Source organism: Platalea leucorodia, assembly GCF_965183815.1.
Source record: "Platalea leucorodia genome assembly, chromosome: 3".
In the NCBI taxonomy this organism is placed as follows: domain Eukaryota; kingdom Metazoa; phylum Chordata; class Aves; order Pelecaniformes; family Threskiornithidae; genus Platalea; species Platalea leucorodia.
Window position 1 is genome coordinate 98,254,876 of NC_138825.1, and position 18,392 is coordinate 98,273,267.

Below are 18,392 nucleotides of genomic sequence, written 5' to 3' on the forward strand. Positions count from 1 at the left end.
GAAGTGTCCCTAGTGCAGTTTACAAAACTATATGTAACAGATTTTAAAAAAAAAGAAGTATGCAAGATACCAAAGCAACAGTGTCTGTGTATGTGCACGCACGCTTAATCAGAGTCAATATGGATAGTTTATTCATTTGTTTAATCAGTACTGAGGAATGATACTCTAACACGTAAGACTTAAATGGAAGTATCTTTGGCTTACTAGAGCCTAATTAATTTTAGGCCTAACTTGCTGACAGATTAATATTTTTATAGCAACTTTTTTTTATGTCTAAGAGATACCCAATAATCCAGAAAGACACTATACTCCTGATGTATGAACCACGGAGTGAAAAATTTCTGGACTTTGTCATACAGAGGGTCAGAACTCATGATCATAACGGTCCCTTCTGATCTTAAAAGTCTGAGTCATGACCTATCTTCAGTACTATATATCTTTTTTCCGCTCAGCCAGTTAAACAATGGAAATTCCACGTGGATAAAACTATATTCTCTCTTCAGAAGGCATAGGCAAGGAAGGAGAGGTGGTGCGGTAGCCTTGTACGTCAGAGAGTGTTTTGATTGTCTAGAGCTCAACAAAGGTAATGATAAGGTTGAGTATTTATGGGTAAAGATCAGAGGGAAGGCTAATAAGGCAGATATCCTGGTGGGAGTCTGTTATAGACCACCCAACCAGGACGAGGAAACAGATGAAGTATTCTACAAGCGGTTGGCTGAAGTCTCACGATCTCTAGCCCTTGTTCTAGTGGGAGACTTCAATTAACCAGATATCTGCTGGAAATACAACACAGCAGAGAGAAAGCAGTCTCGGAGGTTCCTGGATTGTGTGGAAGATAACTTCCTGACGCAGCTGGTAAGTGAGCCAACCAGGGGAGGTGCCCCGCTGGGCCTGCTGTTTACGAATAGAGAGGGCCTGGTGGGTGATGTGGTGGTTGGAGGCTGTCTTGGGCACAGCGACCATGAAATGATAGAGTTTTCAATTCTTGGAGAAGTAAGGAAGGGGGTCAGCAAAACCGCTACCCTGAACTTTAGAAGGGCAGACTTTGGATTGTTTAGGAGTCTGGTTGACAAGAGTCCCTTGGGAGGCAGTCCTGAAGGGCAAAGGAGTCCAGGAAGGCGGGATGTTATTCAAGAAGGAAGTCTCAAAGGCACAGGAGCAGGCTGTCTCCATGTGCCGTAAGTCGAGCGGGCCGGGGAGAAGACCGGCCTGGCTGAAGAGAGAGCTTTGGCTGGAACTCAAGGAGAGCTTACCACTTTTGAAATAAGGGGCAGGTGACTCATCCTTTGTTGGATGCGGAGGGAAACATTGCCACAAAGGATGAGGAGAAGGCTGAGGTACTTAATGCCTTCTTTGCCTCAGTCTTCAATAGTCAGACTGGTCATCCTTGGGGTTTTCAGGCCCCTGGGCTGGGAGATGGAGATAGGATGCAGAATGAAGCCCCGGTTGTTGAAGAGGTGGCAATCACCGACCTGCTCCTCCACCTGAATGCTCACAAGTCCATGGGGCGCGACGGGATCCACCCGAGGATACTGAGGGAGCTGGCAGAGGAGCTGGCCAAGCCACTCTCCATCATTTATCAGCCGTCCTGGTCAACCGGAGAGGTCCCAGATGACTGGAAGCTAGCAAATGTGACATCCATTTACAAGAAGCGTCGGAAGGAGGATCCGGGGAACTACAGGCCTGTCAGCCTGACCTCGGTGCCAGGGAAGATTATGGAGCAGATCATCCTGAGTGCCATTATGCGGCACGTGTGGGACAACCGGGAGATCAGGCCCAGCCAGCATGGGTTTATGAAAGGGAGGTCCTGCTTCACTAACCTGATCTCCTTCTATGACAAGGTGACCCACTTAGTGGATGAGGGGAAGGCTGTGGATGTTGTCTACTTGGACTTCAGTAAGGCCTTTGCCACTGCCTCCCACAGCATTCTCCTGGAGAAGCTGGCTGCTCACGGCTTGGATAAGTGCACTCTGCGCTGGGTTAAAAACTGGCTGGACGGCCAGGCCCAGAGAGTGGTGGTGAATGGAGTCAAATCCAGTTGGCGGCCGGTCACGAGTGGTGTTCCCCAGGGCTCAGTGTTGGGGCCTGTCCTGTTCAATATCTTCATTGATGATCTGGATGAGGAGATTGAGTGCACCCTCAGTAAATTTGCAGGTGACACCAAGTTGGGTGGAAGTGTCGATCTGCTGGAGGGTAGGAAGGCCCTGCAGAGGGACCTGAACAGGCTGGATCGATGGGCCGGAGCCAACTGTATGAGATTCAACAAGGCTAAGTGCCAGGTCCTGCACTTGGGTCACAACAACCCCATGCAACGCTACAGGCTGGGGGAGGAGTGGCTGGAGAGCTGCCTGGCAGAAAAGGACCTGGGGGTGTTGGTTGACAGCCACCTGAACATGAGCCAGCAGTGTGCTCAGGTGGCCAAGAGGGCCAATGGCATCCTGGCTAGTATCAGGAATAGTGTGGCCAGCAGGAGCAGGGAGGTGATAGTGCCCCTGTACTCAGCACTGGTGAGGCCGCACCTCGAGTACTGTGTTCAGTTTTGGGCCCTTCACTACAAGAAGGCCATTGAGGTGCTGGAGCGTGTCCAGAGGAGGGCAACGAAGCTGGTGAAGGGTGTAGGGCACAAGTCTTCTGAGGAGCGGCTGAGGGAGCTGGGGTTGTTTAGTCTGGAGAAGAGGAGGCTGAGGGGAGACCTTATTGCTCTCTACAGCTACCTGAAAGGAGGTTGTAGCGAGGTGGGGGTTGGTCTCTTCTCCCTAGTAACAAGCAATAGGATGAGAGGAAACGGCCTCAAGTTGCGCCAGGGGAAGTTTAGGCTGGATATTAGGAAAAACTTCTTCACCAAAAGGGTGGTCAAGCACTGGAACAGGCTGCCCAGGGAAGTGGTTGAGTCCCCATCCTTGGAGGTATTTAAAAGATGGGTAGATGTGGTGCTTGAGGACGTGGTTTATTGGTGACCTTGGCAGTGCTAGGTTAACGGTTGGACTCGATGATCTTGAAGGTCCTTTCCAACCTTAACGATTCTATGATTCTGTGATTTCTATGATATGTCCCCTCACTCTACCTGGCACTGCATATGGCTGTATACCACTTCACCAATACAGATGACTTAAAAACTTAAAAGATATATTTTTTATCATTACACTGCCTCACACAGAATACATTGTCAAGTTCAAAATTTTTCTCCTTATTTTTAAAGCTAGTAATACTTTAAATATATTTGAATATAGACATTTAAAAATTGCTTGCCAGCCACAGACTGTAACTGCTGCTTCCATGCAACTGTACATAGAAATGCTTGGTGTAAGTAGAAGAAGCTTCTCTGAGGCCTTGGAACTCACTCCTGCTGCTAACATGTTTTAAACACCTTCCAACCTAAGTGTAAACTGCCTTATTTTTACTTTTTTTTTTAATAGTAGCATTCATTAGTAGGCATGAAAGATCTCTACATTATATCTCCACCAGGAAAAGACACAGTGAAGGAGCCACATGCATTACGTATATGCAGCATGGTTACATATCTTTTTTTTTTAATTAATGTGGTATTTTCAAATGTTATTTGAGTCTCTGAAACAGCTGAAGAAGTTAGAAGGTTACAACTCAGAAAAGGAGTGAATTCGGAGAGGCAGGGGAACCTTTGGGAGGAATAGCTTTTTGGAAAGTTGCACAACTGAAGAAGGGGATTAAAAGATAAAGAAAAATATCTCCCAGAGACAGAAAATAGAAATGCTTGAAACAAATCTGCTTTTGTTGCAGGCTATTACTGTTCACATATGATAGGTCTTGGATTTCTCTGCTATCCTTCACCTATAGAAATATGGAGATGGGATTGAGTATTTTTGGGCCTGTCAAGGCAACTGTGGGAAAGAATGTTCTACAAGGCAGAAAGTCTGAGATATCCAGCAACAGATCCCAGTTGTAATTTAATGAAATGGAAAAGGGATAGTGGCAAGACAGAAGTAGAAGAACAAGGCAGATGATTGCAGCTTTCCAAAAACCTCCAGAGAACAAAATGAAGCATGTGGTGACAGGATGTGATACCAGAAAGGGGAAATTACTTAGGTCTGACAAATCTATTCTGTAATGAATCATGAATTTTGTAAGCTATTGTCCCAGTAGCAGGCCCCTTAGAATAACAGATGCATGTTCAGGATCTGTGGCTGCAGCTGCAGGCTGTTCAGGTGCAGAAGCGGCATAGAGAGCTGTAAACTGTATTCTAACAGCATCTCAGACAGCTCAAAAGCAACAACGGCAGCCATTGGAACTAATAGCAGCATCACAGCTGCGGTCTTTAGCTGGGGCAGGCTGCAACTCTACCAGGGCAGCTAAAGCAGGACTGGAATGTAACTGGTGGGTCCATTTGACACATGCTCTGAGGCACATGCAGGACAGGGGCAACTAGATTTGTATCAGCTGAAGACTGCTGGGTTTTTTGGGGCTGTGGGAGTTTATTTGTTTGTTTATAAATGGGAAAATTTAATTGGAGAGATAACAAATCTGTAATAGGCGATGGGTGTATCATGGCAGAAGGTCTGGTATTCTTCAATAGCTAGCCATATTTTACAAAATTCTGGGTTTGTATTTACCAAGCAAATGGGCTGCTTCCAGTTCAGCTTAGCCTTCGAGGAGCAAGTTCCAGACAGACGCAAATTACATGGTATAAAAAACAGCTTCCAGATCAGATTTTGGCCTCTGATTTATGGGTGTTCTTAGTTGTAAAGGAGATTTTTATAAGAAATGCATGTTAACAAAAATGCCAGTAATCTGAGTATTGAAGTATAAGAAGATGGTATTCTGATGGTATTAAAAAGCAAACCTGTATTTGCTCAGAAATTGTCCTCCACATTGATCTGGTACAGTAATCTGTCTCAGAGTTTCTCTTTCAAACTTTTTCCCTTTATTTTCTTTTGTGTAACTGTGACTATTTTCATCTATCTAAACCTCCAGTTTTCCTTCCCCAGTGTGGCAACAATGCACAAATTTAATGAACAGGATAAAAAGGTCAAAAATTAAGATAGGAAATTCCATACTCCTTCAGTTTAAATTTTGGAAAAAATATGGCTTTGGTTGCACTATGCAGATCTGGAATGAGATAAGAGGTTTTCAGTGAGCGTTTAAGCCTTGCCAGTTCTTAGCCACAAGAGAGATGACAATACAGATAATTCTGTAGGTGAAGGGCAACCCAGTTCGGTAATGAAAGAATATATTCAGGTTTTATTCTTATTTGCTTACTTATGTCTCTACAGAAATAGAAGTCGGGAAATATTAACTTCCCTAACAGATATCCAGTAGAGTATAATTGTAAAGTCCATACAGTTTGGGTTGTGTTTGTTTGTTGTTAAACTATTTCTTTTCTTTTTTCTACTTTGAGAAACCACAGCCAAAAATAGTTCATACCCATCCTATGCTATATATTTGTATATTAGTGAGGATTGATTACAGTTACCTATAGCTTTTTTTGATTGACACTCGATAAATGGATTTAGATTTTAATGGGTCTTGGTTTTGGACTTTGTTTTTTTTTACCTGACAGGATGGGAAGGCCTCCATTGTGAGTTGGATGTTGATGAGTGCATATCCAACCCCTGCATACATGGCATCTGCGTTCAGAAGGACCCCAGCTTTGGTTACTCCTGTTTTTGCAAGCCTGGATTTGTGGTGAGATGCTAACATTCTTTCTTCTCCTTCCCTTAACCTGACTATTTGTTGTTGCACAGAAAATACTGTATGGAATCCCTTTCCTTTTTAACCTCACTCAGATAAAACACAGCCTTGCTGAAAAACACAATATTTTCGTAACTGTTCCTTGTTTATTTTGTTTGTCTGTTTTACTAACAGGAGCTCTAATATTCCAGGGAAATAGTTACTTAATATCCACAAAAAGTGGAAAAGTGTGAGTGTATATAATGGCTTTGTCAGTCATCAGAGTACATTAGTATTTTTAAACACCAATTAATATTTTTTATATACCAATTAGTATTTTTATTTCATATGCCAATTAATATTTTTACATACTAAGATAACTCATACTTGAAACTATTGCATACAGACAGGTATTTTGAGAACAGGTTCCCTGAAACTAAATCAAACAATTTCTTTGAATGCTTGACCCTGCGGGCTTCAGTCCTATGTTTTATTCTCTCTGTTTAACATACCAAAAGAATCCTTTGAGGGTGGCTAAGTGTCAGTGCTGTATTCATCTAAGGCTGAAATTTCCATGCTGCCACCACCTTTTTATGCCAGTTCTTTCTGTAGGTGAAGACATGCAGTTGGTACCTACAATTTGAGCTTGTGCTTTACCTCATCACACTTCAGGTTTAACTTAATAGTATCATTTAACAGTTTAGGGTTAGTAACAAGGAGAAAAAAGAGTACATGTTTTTTTAATTTTTTTTTTTCTTACTTCAGTGATTCTTATCTCTACAACTCCAAGCTTGAAATTGTTATTTGAATGCCTTTTCTTTATAAATGGTGACAGTGATGCTTATTTTAATACCTATGTACCATTTATTTGGTGTATTTATGCCTGTAAAATAGAAGGAACAGATTATTGCAGGTAAGATTCAGATTTACCTTCATAAATTTTGTGCAACCAAGTTAAGAAAGAAATTAGTAACTTTTCAGATATGAGCCAGTTTCAGGGCTTCTTTCTACAGCAGAATATTCTCCTTTACAGGCAACAAGGGAAAAACTAACAAAGCAATAAAATGGAAAAAAAAAGTTTTTCTAAAAAGTGAAAAAGACTTCTTTCTTTAGTTTTCGTCAGGCACCATATTAATCTCTGTCCCATGCCCATTCTCTCAAGGGGATCCCCAGTACAGCTGAGGATGCTAGCACATGTCAAGGAGCACAAGTGTCATGTGGGCTGCTCCACAAGGGAAGGCAGGCCAGGAGCCAAGGATAGCAGCAAGGTATGGAGGGGCAATGACCTTACAGGTAAGGGCTTAGAGTCCCACAGTACCCGAACAAGGATAGCAAAGCAAGACCAGTGATCATGGTAACCATCCATAAAGTTCTTCCAGAAGTCCAGGTACTGCCAGGAAGTCCATCCATGATCACAAGGCAGATCTAAGGTTAAGCCAGGAAGTCAAGGCAGCAAGGCAAGGTCAGGATCAACAAAGTACTGGCTTTATTATAGTAGGCTTTGGCTTTATAGTTGAAGATCAAGGGCAAGGGCCTGAGCTTAAATGCAGCTTCTGAGCTCAGGTATGAATTCCCCAGATGACACATCTCACACATCTTTCTCACAGCTTAGCTCTTTTCACCGCAGGCTGATCTGAGGTTGCACAGCTGCACTGTATCAGCACTGACCTTGAGCACAGGGAGCTAAACCTGTGAGTGTGAAGGAAGAGATTGCAGTGATGGATTGCAGAAAATCATGAGGCTGATCAAGGTCTTGACAATAATATGATCAAGTCTAAAATACCAGAAGACTGTTGTGTTAAAGCTCTTATCACAGGACATTTCTAATTCCTTCTTCACACACACACCCTAAACATTCAGAGTGGAACTTGCCATTCTAATCAAACTTCATACCAAGTGCTCCATCATTAGTAGTAAATGAGGAACAGGCTGTCTTCTTTGTGTGGTATAAACATGGTGCCACATAATGAAAGCCTTTATGGGTTACCTTTATAGGTAACTGAAACTGCTATATTTTCAGGAAGTTTACATCCACTTCCAGAATAAGAGGTTATGAATTCCCTGAGTCTGCATCCATATTGGCTACAATCCAAAATGTGGAGAAAGGATTCAGTGTAACCTCATTACCCTCAATATAACCATAAGTTTTTCCTAGACTCAGAGGACTTATTATATCTGAAACCAGCAATGGGAAGGCATCCCTGGGTTTGTTTTTTGGTTTTTTGGTTGGTTTTTTTTTTTTGGCTAAGGCTCACTCCTGGTGTTAACTTAAATGAGAAAAAGTAGAATACCCCTGCATTCTAGATTTAGAGACTACCACTTCCACTAGCTTCTCCATTGTTCCTCCCCTATTTGATTACAGTGCAGAATCATCATTCTGAGACCAGTAGGTTCTTTATTTATCTGAGATATCACTATAGAAATCCACACAGAAAGGATTGTGTGGAGGCAGAGATTTTCTCTAAATAAAGTAATAGAGGGAGGATGAAGGTCAGTTTGAATGTGGCAGTGGATTCATATTTCACCACACGTCAGTTCTCTAGTGTACAAATATTAATGTGGCCGACTTCCACAAGTGTTGAATCTTCTGTGAAGAAAGCAGAGGGGAAATGAGGAAAATTATAAAACACTAACTGGGGTGGATCATTTGATTCTGGGTGCTGTCCCAAGTTCTTTCCTTCACACAGCAGCCAGTGCTAGAGTTAACATTTGTCCTCTTGAGAACATAACACAAAAGCATTTTATTTTTACAGATAGTTTAAAGCATTCAGTATTTCAAATTGATGATGGAATGGTGTAGATATACCCATGTTCATTTCAGTCAAGATCTTAATTTGTTTCAGCAGGTAAAGTAGCTTAGTAAAGTACTTTCAAGAAGATTCTGGATAGCCCAATAGTTGAAGTTGGAAGGGACCTCAGGAGATCATGTAGTCCAACTTCCTGCTCAAAGCAGGGTCAGCTACAGCAGGTCGCCCGCAACCACGTCCAATTGGGTTTTAAATATCTCCAAGGAGAGACTCCACAACCTCTCTGGGCAACCTGTTCCAGTGCTCAGTCACCCTCACAATGAAAAAGTGTTTCCTTATATTCAGAAAGATTTTCCTGTATTTCAGCTTTTGCCCATTGGCCCTTCTCATGTCAGTGGGCACCACTGAGAATAGTCTAGCTCTGTCTTCCTTATAGCCTCCCATCAGGTATTAATAAACACCGATGAGAACCCAGACCCTGAGCATTCTGTTTTCCAGGTTAAACAAATTCCAGCTCTCTCAGCCTCTCCCATATGAGAGATGCCCTAGCCTTTAATCATCTCTTTTGGCTCTTTGCTGGTCTCTCTCCAGTAGGTCCATATCTCACTTGAACTGGGAAGTCCAGAACTGGATGTAGTATTCCAGATGTGGCCTCACCGTTGCTGAGTAGATGTGAGGCATCACCTCACTCAACCTCTTGGCAATGGTTTTCGTAATGCAGCCCAGGATTTTACTGGTCTTCTTTGCTACAAGTGCACATTGCTGGCTCGTGCAATGTGTCACCCACCAAAACCTTCTCTGCAAAGCTGCTTTCTAGTGTGTCAGCCCCAAGCATGTACTGGTGCATGGGGTTATGCCACCCCAGTTACAGGACCTTGCACTTCCCTTTACTGAGTTTCCTGAGGTTCCTGTTGGCACACTTCTCTATGCCTCTCGAGGTCAGTATAAATAGCAGCAAACTCATCTGTCATATCAACCAATCAATCCTCCCAATTTTGTATTGTGAAAACTTGCTGAGGGTGCACTCTGTCCTATCATCCATTACTGAAGAGTTTAAGTAGTATTGGGCGTAGTATGAACTCTTGGGTTACATCATTAATGACCGGCCTCCGGCAGGACTTCATGCTGCTGATCACTGAACACAGCCCTTTGAGCCTGGCAGTTCAGCCAGTTTTCAGCCCATCTCACTGTCCGTTCATCTAGTCCGTACATCGCCAGCTTGTCTCCGAGGACGTTATGGCAGAAAGTGTTGAAAGCCTCACTAAAGTTGAGACAGACAACATCCACTGCTCTCCCCTCATCCACCAAGCCAGTCATCTCACCATAGAGGGCTATTGGGTTGGTAAAGCATTATTTCCCCTTCATAGCTCCATGCTAACTATTCCTAATCACCCTCTTGTCCTTCCTGTGCCTAGAAATGGTTTCCAGGTGTCATTGTTTTGTCAGCTTCCCAGGAATTGAGGTGAGGCCGACTGGCCTGTAGTTCCCTGGATCTTCCTTCTTGCCTTTCTTGAAGACAGGAGTGACATATGGTTTCTTCCAGTCACCAAGAATTTCTCCCAGTTGCAGTGACTATTTGCCCACAATTTTGTAAAATCTGTATTTTACCATAAGGGCTTGGTAGGTTGAAAATGGATTTTAATAATGCATATAATCTGACTAAATTTACTGACAGACTATCCTAAGAAGGAAGAGACTAGCCCATAAGAATGAATACATTTTTTTTGTAGGATGCTTTTTGCAGAGTACAATGGGTACAGTTGATACTTCCCCACAGTCCATAGCAACTGCTTTCTTTTTGTCTTCAAAAGCGGGCTGGCCAAAACAGGGTCAGGTGATGATGAAAGATATATCAGTTGAGGGACACAGTCTTTTTATATGGAAAACAGTCAGACCCTCATGTTAAAATAATATCATTTTGTTCATTAAGTATTTATACTTACCCTACATGAACACAGCAATGGAGAATATAAATTATGCTATTTTTTTAGTATTTATTTCTCACAAAAATTCTTCTGAATGCCAAATAAAACCATCAGAGAGGAAGCTTAAAATCTGTATGAAGAAATTATTTTTTCACTCAGTGCAAAATTCATTGGTACAAGTCAGTGTTGCATGATACTGTAGAGAATAAAAGTACGAAAAAATCCAAAAATGGGTTAAAAGGAGGATAGGTTCATCATTATTTAAATTACTCTTCTAAATGTTACCCTGGCTTAAGGAGTCTTTGAATTACTCATTGCCAGAAGCTGGAAATGGTATATTTTGTGAATTATCAGATGCAAACTCTGCTTGTTTTCTTCCTGTGTTCTTCCCCAAGTATTCATTAATAGCTCACTGATGATAGAGCTAGAGAGATATTTGACCCGTTGGGGCAGCTTTTCTATTAGTACATAGCTTGCGTGTTAACTGTACAGTATGTTGTAGAACAAGCCCTTAGAGAAGAAAAAGTAACAAACCTCTGAAGTAGCTGGAATTAAAGGTGTATTGTCTTTGCTTTTATTCCATTATTCACTGTTCCATCTTCAGTCCTTCAGATTCCACTATGCTTTGGGAAGTCCACAGTAGAGAAAGAAAATGTGGGGGAAAAAAAAAAAAGCCAGAAAAATGTTTGACATGCCTATCTTCAGTATGAAAGATAAGGAGTTAGGGTCTAAACATCTCAAGATGTATATTTGGTAGGCCCCTGATAGATTCTGGTTCCTAACCATGAGTAAGTGTGGGGTGGAAATAGTGGAACTCCCAGGGAAATAAGTATTCAAGGAACTCCAGCTACAGTGTCTGTTAAGTAAATCTTCTGTAGTCTATGTATGTAATGCTATCTGAAGTATGGATCATAAAGTATGGATCATGAAGTTTCTCATAAATTTTGAGAAGAAAAGCATAGCCAGTATATAGAATTAATGTTTACTTTTTAAATGGAAACATCTATAGACATACACCTACTTTTAAATACAAATCTGCAGCATCTGTCTGCATGGAAACTTTTAAAGCATTTACAGACACTTTCAAGGCTATCAAATTTATCTATGACTATTTAATGTACCCTTCATGCACACTGGAGGTTATCCACATCTGCTTTGTTTCTATGAGTCATAAAATTATAATCAAATGCTCTTCACCATTACATGTAGTAGTAATAAAAATGCACTAATTTGTCACAGTGAAAGTCAGAATGGAACTTAAGATTTATAGGATTAAGAAAGGTTATTAGACAGAAATCTTATTCAAACTGATCATTTGTTCTATGTGTGGAATTAGAAGAGAGCAAGGAGGGAATGTTTTTTTATCATTGTATGGAAATCTGACATATAAATTGGCCTGCTGTTCCTTTGTGCTTTGGAATACTGACACAGTGAGTGATTTTATAAGATGCCATGAATTTACCAGATAGCTCATCTGCTTGCCAAAACAAATTAAGAACTTGATTGAAACAAGCATGGATGTATCTAAATCATTCCAAAACCCTCAGTTTAACCTCTTCCATTTTAAACAGTGAATGATTTAAACTACTCATAAGAAAAGTAATTTCAGTTTCTATGTCCGCATTTCTGCAGCTTTCTCTCTTGCACCTCCTATTGTTTCCTAATATCATAAATGAATTTAATAGAGTTGATAGAGATCTCAGAAAATGTAAGTTGCTTCAAGTTCTGTGTAAATACCTACCCAGACAAGAGAGGCTATTTAAGCAGCTTTTCTGAGGGAAAGTGTGCAATGAGCACATGCTTATTGAGTGCTAGAGAATTTAGTTTAATTTTTCTTACATGTGTCCCAGTTGCAGGAGAAACTTCAGTTGGAAATCATATCTCTTAAATGTTAAACATAAGACACACTTTACAGCATATCAGGCTTCAGTAGTTTATAGTATTCAAAGAACATATTTTTTCAATGCATCAATATGATTTGCACTGAGAATTTAATTTCTGAGGCTAACATCATAACACTTGAACATCATTAAAACATTTATGATACCAGTTAAGTGGTTTTTACAATATTTTCCTTGGGGATACAGGTATTATATTAATTTTTCACCACTTCCCCCAGTATTCTAAGTGCAGACAAAACCACAGAAGTATAAAATAATGACAGAATGAATGTGTTGAAAGATTACAAGATCTTTGTATATTGTTTTCAGTCTAAATGCTGTTTCAGACAATAGCAAGCCTTTTCTGGATCTAGCAGGTGATTTGGGATACAATTTGAGGTGCAAATACCTAAATTCATGTAGATGCCTATCTGTGCACTGAGTACCTATATTCACGTTATTCTAAATGGCGACCTAGTTGATACGGTCAGCGTGGCCTAAAGGGTTGTAGGACTGCCCAGACACCTAAAGCCTAAACCTGGGTGTCTGATGCCATTTTGAAGTTTGCCCAGCTTCCTGCTACCACGGGGAAGGCTGTGAGTTTTCTACGGATTTTGTGTTACATCTGCCAACACCATCTAGCTGCCTCAGAGATACGAGAGCATCGCATAATAATTTGGTTTCCAAATCCAGTCCTGGGTCTGTATTATGGTGATTTATTAGCTTCTGGAGCTTTCTTGACTATAAGTGTGATTTGGTTGCCTAACCATAAGCACCTAATGCTATTTGAAACAGTCTATAGATTTCCGCTATATGTTCATATGTCAGTTAGAATGACATAGGACCTGTATGAAACCTGCAGCTCCTGGTTTGTCAGCTGGGACGCAGACAGGACACCCAGCGATTCCAAAAGTGATACTAGACACCCACATTTAAGCAATAAACTCCCTCAGAATCTGTACTGACTTCAGTGGGAGTTTAGACTCCTAGCATGCTTGCAGTTACTACGTAACACCTGCATTTGAATGTCTCAGTCTTAAACCAAATCCCAAGCTTTATGTCTGTGCTGCTAAATGAAGAAACAGAGAACATTTCCAGACACTGAAGCTCACTGAATGATGTATGTAGCTAGATGGAGACATATCGATGTAGATACCATGAACTTGTTAGACCAGGTCTGGTGTGGTTTTGACATGATCCAGTGAACACTTCCACAAACAGTTCTAACTCATCCCTGAGATATTTATACCTTCCTCTTACCAACAAATGACCTAGAAGACACCTGTTTTAAAGACTTAGTGAAATTCAAATATTGACCCCATTGCTAGTTTTTCATTTTCAGACCCTTTCTGGGCTGGCTTTATGGAATTTTCAGTTGACAGAATAAATAGTTTGCTAATATGTAAGCAGTAAAATTTTGATTTCTCTACTATTTATGTGTCTTCTGTCTTTGTGTAAAAAAAAAAAAAAGGCAGAACAAGTAGTTAGAGGTAAGATTGAAAATTGAAATTTATGCCCTGCACCAGCTAGCTTCTAGACGTTCTCCTTACAGTTTTGCATTATTTTCCAGGTTTCTTATGACATCTATTAAGAGAAGGCAGGAAACTGAGCTGGCGAATTAGAAGCCTCAAGGAGGAGATCAGGCTTACTCCTTTCCTTCAAAGAGAGGGAAACATCTCCCTCTAGCTGGCATTCTTTATTTTGAAAATAAGACTTGGATGCTTAAGACATTCTAGTCACCAAAAGGTGATTGCAGGATATTCTTTACACCTAACCACTGGTGGTTTGAGGTTTCCAAGGCCTGATAATATGGTTGGCCTCAAGGCTATCTCTGTCAGCAGTTGTCTAAAGCAGCATATGGTAAGAGGCAGCAAAAGAGCTAAAATTGTGATCATGTTATGTAGCCTGGAAATGGTGATGAAAAAATCATGAACAAGCTCATTCAAAAAATCCATAGATTATTGCCAAAGCTAATGTGTGGTTATGTGTGGTTATGTGCCAGATGGTACGTTGTCAGAGATGCATGTCTTTCAGGGATGACACTGTGCATATTTTAAATGGCTGTCCAGATATGTAGGATGCTTCTAGATAGGTGTATCTCTTCACGTAGCCCATTACTTCATTACAACAGAAGTGAAAATAAAATGAACCCAGGGCTGGCTTCTGCATATATTTATTTCACACTTCAAGAATGCATTTAATTCACATAATTGTTGCTGTAAAAGAAATGCATTATTTCTTGCCTTTTTTACAGACCACTGAATATGAACATTTTTAATTTGTTACTAGGAAGGATATTTCAGGCTTCCCATGAATTGTTAGTCTTGATAAAAAATAAAAAGTGAATGCCAGGTCCAATTTGAGACTGTCACTACATTTTTTCTTTTCTAAGAGCTATCTGTGAACTTAATGTATTAGCAAGGTGCTGTGTGAAGATTTGGTAACAACAGGCAACAAATACTGAGCTATGGTGTACAAAAAGAAAGAACATTAACTTGACAGTCAGAACAAACTGTAGGTTTTTAGACAGCTAAGTTCTCTGTTTTCTGTATAACTACATGGTAACTGAAGGTGATTATTTTAACCACTTTTTATTACTGGTGACAATACTATCTCTGATACTTTGCAATTACAAATCTGTGGGGAAATCATTTTTATTGAGAATTTGTAATACTAAGAGTCAAAATATCGTTTAGTTAAAATTTAAACTATACAACTATCCTATTAATTTAGTTAAGTAATATTTGCCACATGATTAGATTTGCTTTTAAAAGTGTGGACAGCTTAATATAAGCAAACAACATCTTAGAATCAAAGGAAAGCAATAATTTGAACTAACGTGACTATGAAATGCAAATTGCCTTCAAAAATGGCTTTTTTAAAATTCTCTTTCAGGGAAGAAGCTGTGAGCTTAATTACAATGATTGCCTTATACAGTCCTGCTCCACTGGGTTTCTTTGTGTTGATGGAATAAACAATATCACCTGTTTACCTACTATCCCCCAAAGCAAGAAAACTGTAACTGAAGTGGCTGAAGAGTTTCCTGCTGAGACTTTAGACAATGACCTTCCGTCAGCCCTGGCTGTGTCTATGGAACTTTGGTCTAAACATGCTGCTCCTGATTCTCATACAGGAGAGGTGTCCCAGGGTAAGTAGAAAAGCTTCTGAGTAATGCATATATCAAACTTCTTTCCTTGTTAGTGCTTTTTAAATTGTAAGAATATTCAAAATGTATTCATTTTCTTCTTAAGAATGTTGTTTTCTGCTTCCTGTACTGCCTTCTATTCTTTCTATTTAATCCATCATCCTTTCTTAATTGTGCTTAAATGTAACTGGAAAATTACTCTTTTCTCTCAAAATAATTTTTCCCAGCATCTTACACATCTGGTAAGGAAAACTGCACATTCTCTCAGCTTGGTTTTTGGTTTGCTTTTCTAGAGTGTACAATTTCATATGCCTCATATTGTTTTCGGCTCTCTCTGATCCTAATGTCAGTCTTCCCTTCTTCCTTGGCTAGTCAGCAGCAGAAAGATAATTTGCCTTACTCCATGGGGAGTTTGGTTTTCCTTTCCTAGTTCACAGCTTATTTGAGTGCTTCCTTTTCTGTGCATCTAGATGTTTTTTTCACTAAAAATATCTGGAACAAGCCTCTCAACATCTCTGCCATTCTGACTGTTTATAGTGATGTTTTTGGAAAGCTAAAAAATTGCCTATGCTGTTATTTTTAAAATACTTGAAGAAAAGTCAACACTAACAGAAGTTCAACATTCTGTTTTGAAGATTGTAGCTTCATTGTAGCCTCTTCATTTTACTAAAGCTAGGTACGATACAGACAGTGTGTGTGTAAGGCATCCTCTTTACAGTTAGTTTCAGAATTTTTTGCTTATATACTCTTTCAAAGTAATTACTTGTATAAGAAATAAGCCAGGAGTCCTGTTTATTAATTTGTGTAAATGAGTTTTACCAAACATTTGATTTCTGTACAGACTAGTCTTTTGGGGATATACCTAAGCTTTTGTTGCATTCTTAATAGGTAATATTCCTTCTTGATATAAGTAATGACACTGAGTGAAATGCACTTAGTAAATGCAGTTACATCTGTATATCTTCCAAAATATCATGTCAGCTAGTTTGCTGATGTTCTCAATGGATAAGATTTGTAATTAATTCATTTTATATTGATTCACAGTAGCAGTTTGATTTAGAAAATTTAATACTATTGTTCTGGGCAATGCCACTTGTTCTGATGCTGGCCCTCATAGAGAATACGAATAATGGGAAGGTTTACATTTACTCAACTCTTGAGGTCACTAAAACTGCTTCTACACTTCCATTAAGAATATGATTTACAGAGTTGTATTTGTCTGCTATATAATACTTTGGTAAGACTGAATGAGGTTTTGGTGGCCATGTAATTTGCTGCAGACTCAGTTTAGGGCCAAAGTTGTTCGTTTTTTCTTTTCTCTTATGTGTTTGGTGTTTTTTTTAGTTTTTCCCTCCCTACATTTTTATCCTTAAAGGTCTGAAAAAGGCAGATATTTTCAGCTGTGGGATACTTCTGACCACTAATTTGGCTAAACTGATCTTTGGACTAGGAGGACTGGAGAGTCTTCAACAGTGTTCAGGATAGCAACCTCAACAGATGCTCTCTCTTCACACTTTCTTGGTTCTGCTGTTCAGGTCTCAGTAAAAATTAAGTCTGATACCACACCTGTGCCATATGTGGCTACTGATATTTCCATAGATTTAAGGTCAGTACCTCTTCCCCAGCATGATTATGATACAATCTCGTTTATCACTAGTTCCTTAATGACACTTTCTGTTTGCCCTACACAAGTTGCATCATTAGAGCAGCACCAGACTGTTGCTTTATCTGCCACAGACGTGAGTTCAGTAATTAGTAACATACCAGGGACTGAAATAGAATTAAATAGCGAGTCATTACTCTCCTGTGGATTACAGTTTACAACTGATTCTACAAGTGCAACTTCAGTTCTCTCTAGGTTGCCTCAAAAGGGTCCTGAAAAATTGTCAGTGTCTTTTCAGCATCAGAAGAGCAGTGGAGATTACAAAGTCCTTCAGTAATTTCTCATTCCCCTACTAAGATATATATTTAAAAACAGATATCTTTCCTTAGTTTGTTAGTTAGTCATGAAACTCAAATGCAAACACCTCTTCCTAGTGAATATTTGGCTGTTACTGCTTCATCCGTCAGCCAGAGACTCAAAAACATCAAATCACAGTCTGCTGATTCTTTAAGTGAGTTCAGCCAAATATGTGCAACATGTTCTATGACTGGAATAAAACTGATGAATTCTCACACCAAGTTCTGCATAGCAAACAGGCCCCATTTTATGAGATGTTTTGGATGAACTTAGTGATATTAACCAGCTAGTACACACCAATGGGAGATACTGCTGTTACTTCTGGGTATTTATTGTCTTCATCTAGCAAAATAACGTCATCAGTGGAGTTCATAAAACTCTCATCCTTGCATCCCACTACAGGAAATACACACACATCTCCAGATGATAGAACTGTCTGTTCTGCCTTTTCCTTCACAAGAATCAGATACTTATCTTCCGTGTCATATTGTCTGACTATTTTTCCTTCAAAGACCATCTCTTTATAATTGTAATTTTCATCACTTACATCCTTTAAAGAGATAAATATAGACTTGACAAAATGATTAACTACTATTGAGCAGCTGATAACAGAGGAAATTCAACAATTACTGGAGTCAAAACTGCATGATCCAGTTATGGAGATCTATCATTCATTAAGTCAGGGTACTTTCTTAAACATTCAGCTGAGTAGTCTATTTCAAGAATTACTTTTAACCCACATAGTAAATAGTAGTTCTGAGTTCAAAACACATCTACTGATAAATGCAGGTGAGACTCTTAAAATATTTTTGAAAACAGTCTGGTCAAGTGTTCTTGTTTTATATCTTCTGCCTACAAAAACTTCAGATATAGACTTACTGACAGATGCCGTGAAAAGCTGTCATTATTCTAATCTTCTAGTGATGAGTTATCTTACTTGATTTTATCTGCACAAGTCTCGTCTGTGCAAACAGAAATTTGTAAAATGTTGGTGACAAAGCATTTATCTTTACATACCTGTTATCCTACTTTAAGTTCTGCCTTACAAGAATGTTAGCAATATTGTACTGAAACACATGGGATGAGCAGACG

The 18,392-nt window shown here is 39.8% G+C and overlaps 1 protein-coding gene across 1 annotated transcript in view; it reads left to right on the top strand.

Annotated features, from left to right (window-relative positions):
* The window catches only part of EYS (eyes shut homolog), a gene marked incomplete at its 5' end in the record, with an annotated part of 904,266 nt that overhangs the window by 495,285 nt on the left and 390,589 nt on the right, over window positions 1-18,392 (top strand). Inside the window, 2 exons of the mRNA XM_082305491.1 lie at window positions 5,534-5,658; window positions 15,091-15,343. Of these exons, the coding sequence (XP_082161617.1) occupies window positions 5,534-5,658; window positions 15,091-15,343 (378 nt within the window). The remainder of the gene's footprint in view (window positions 1-5,533; window positions 5,659-15,090; window positions 15,344-18,392) is intronic.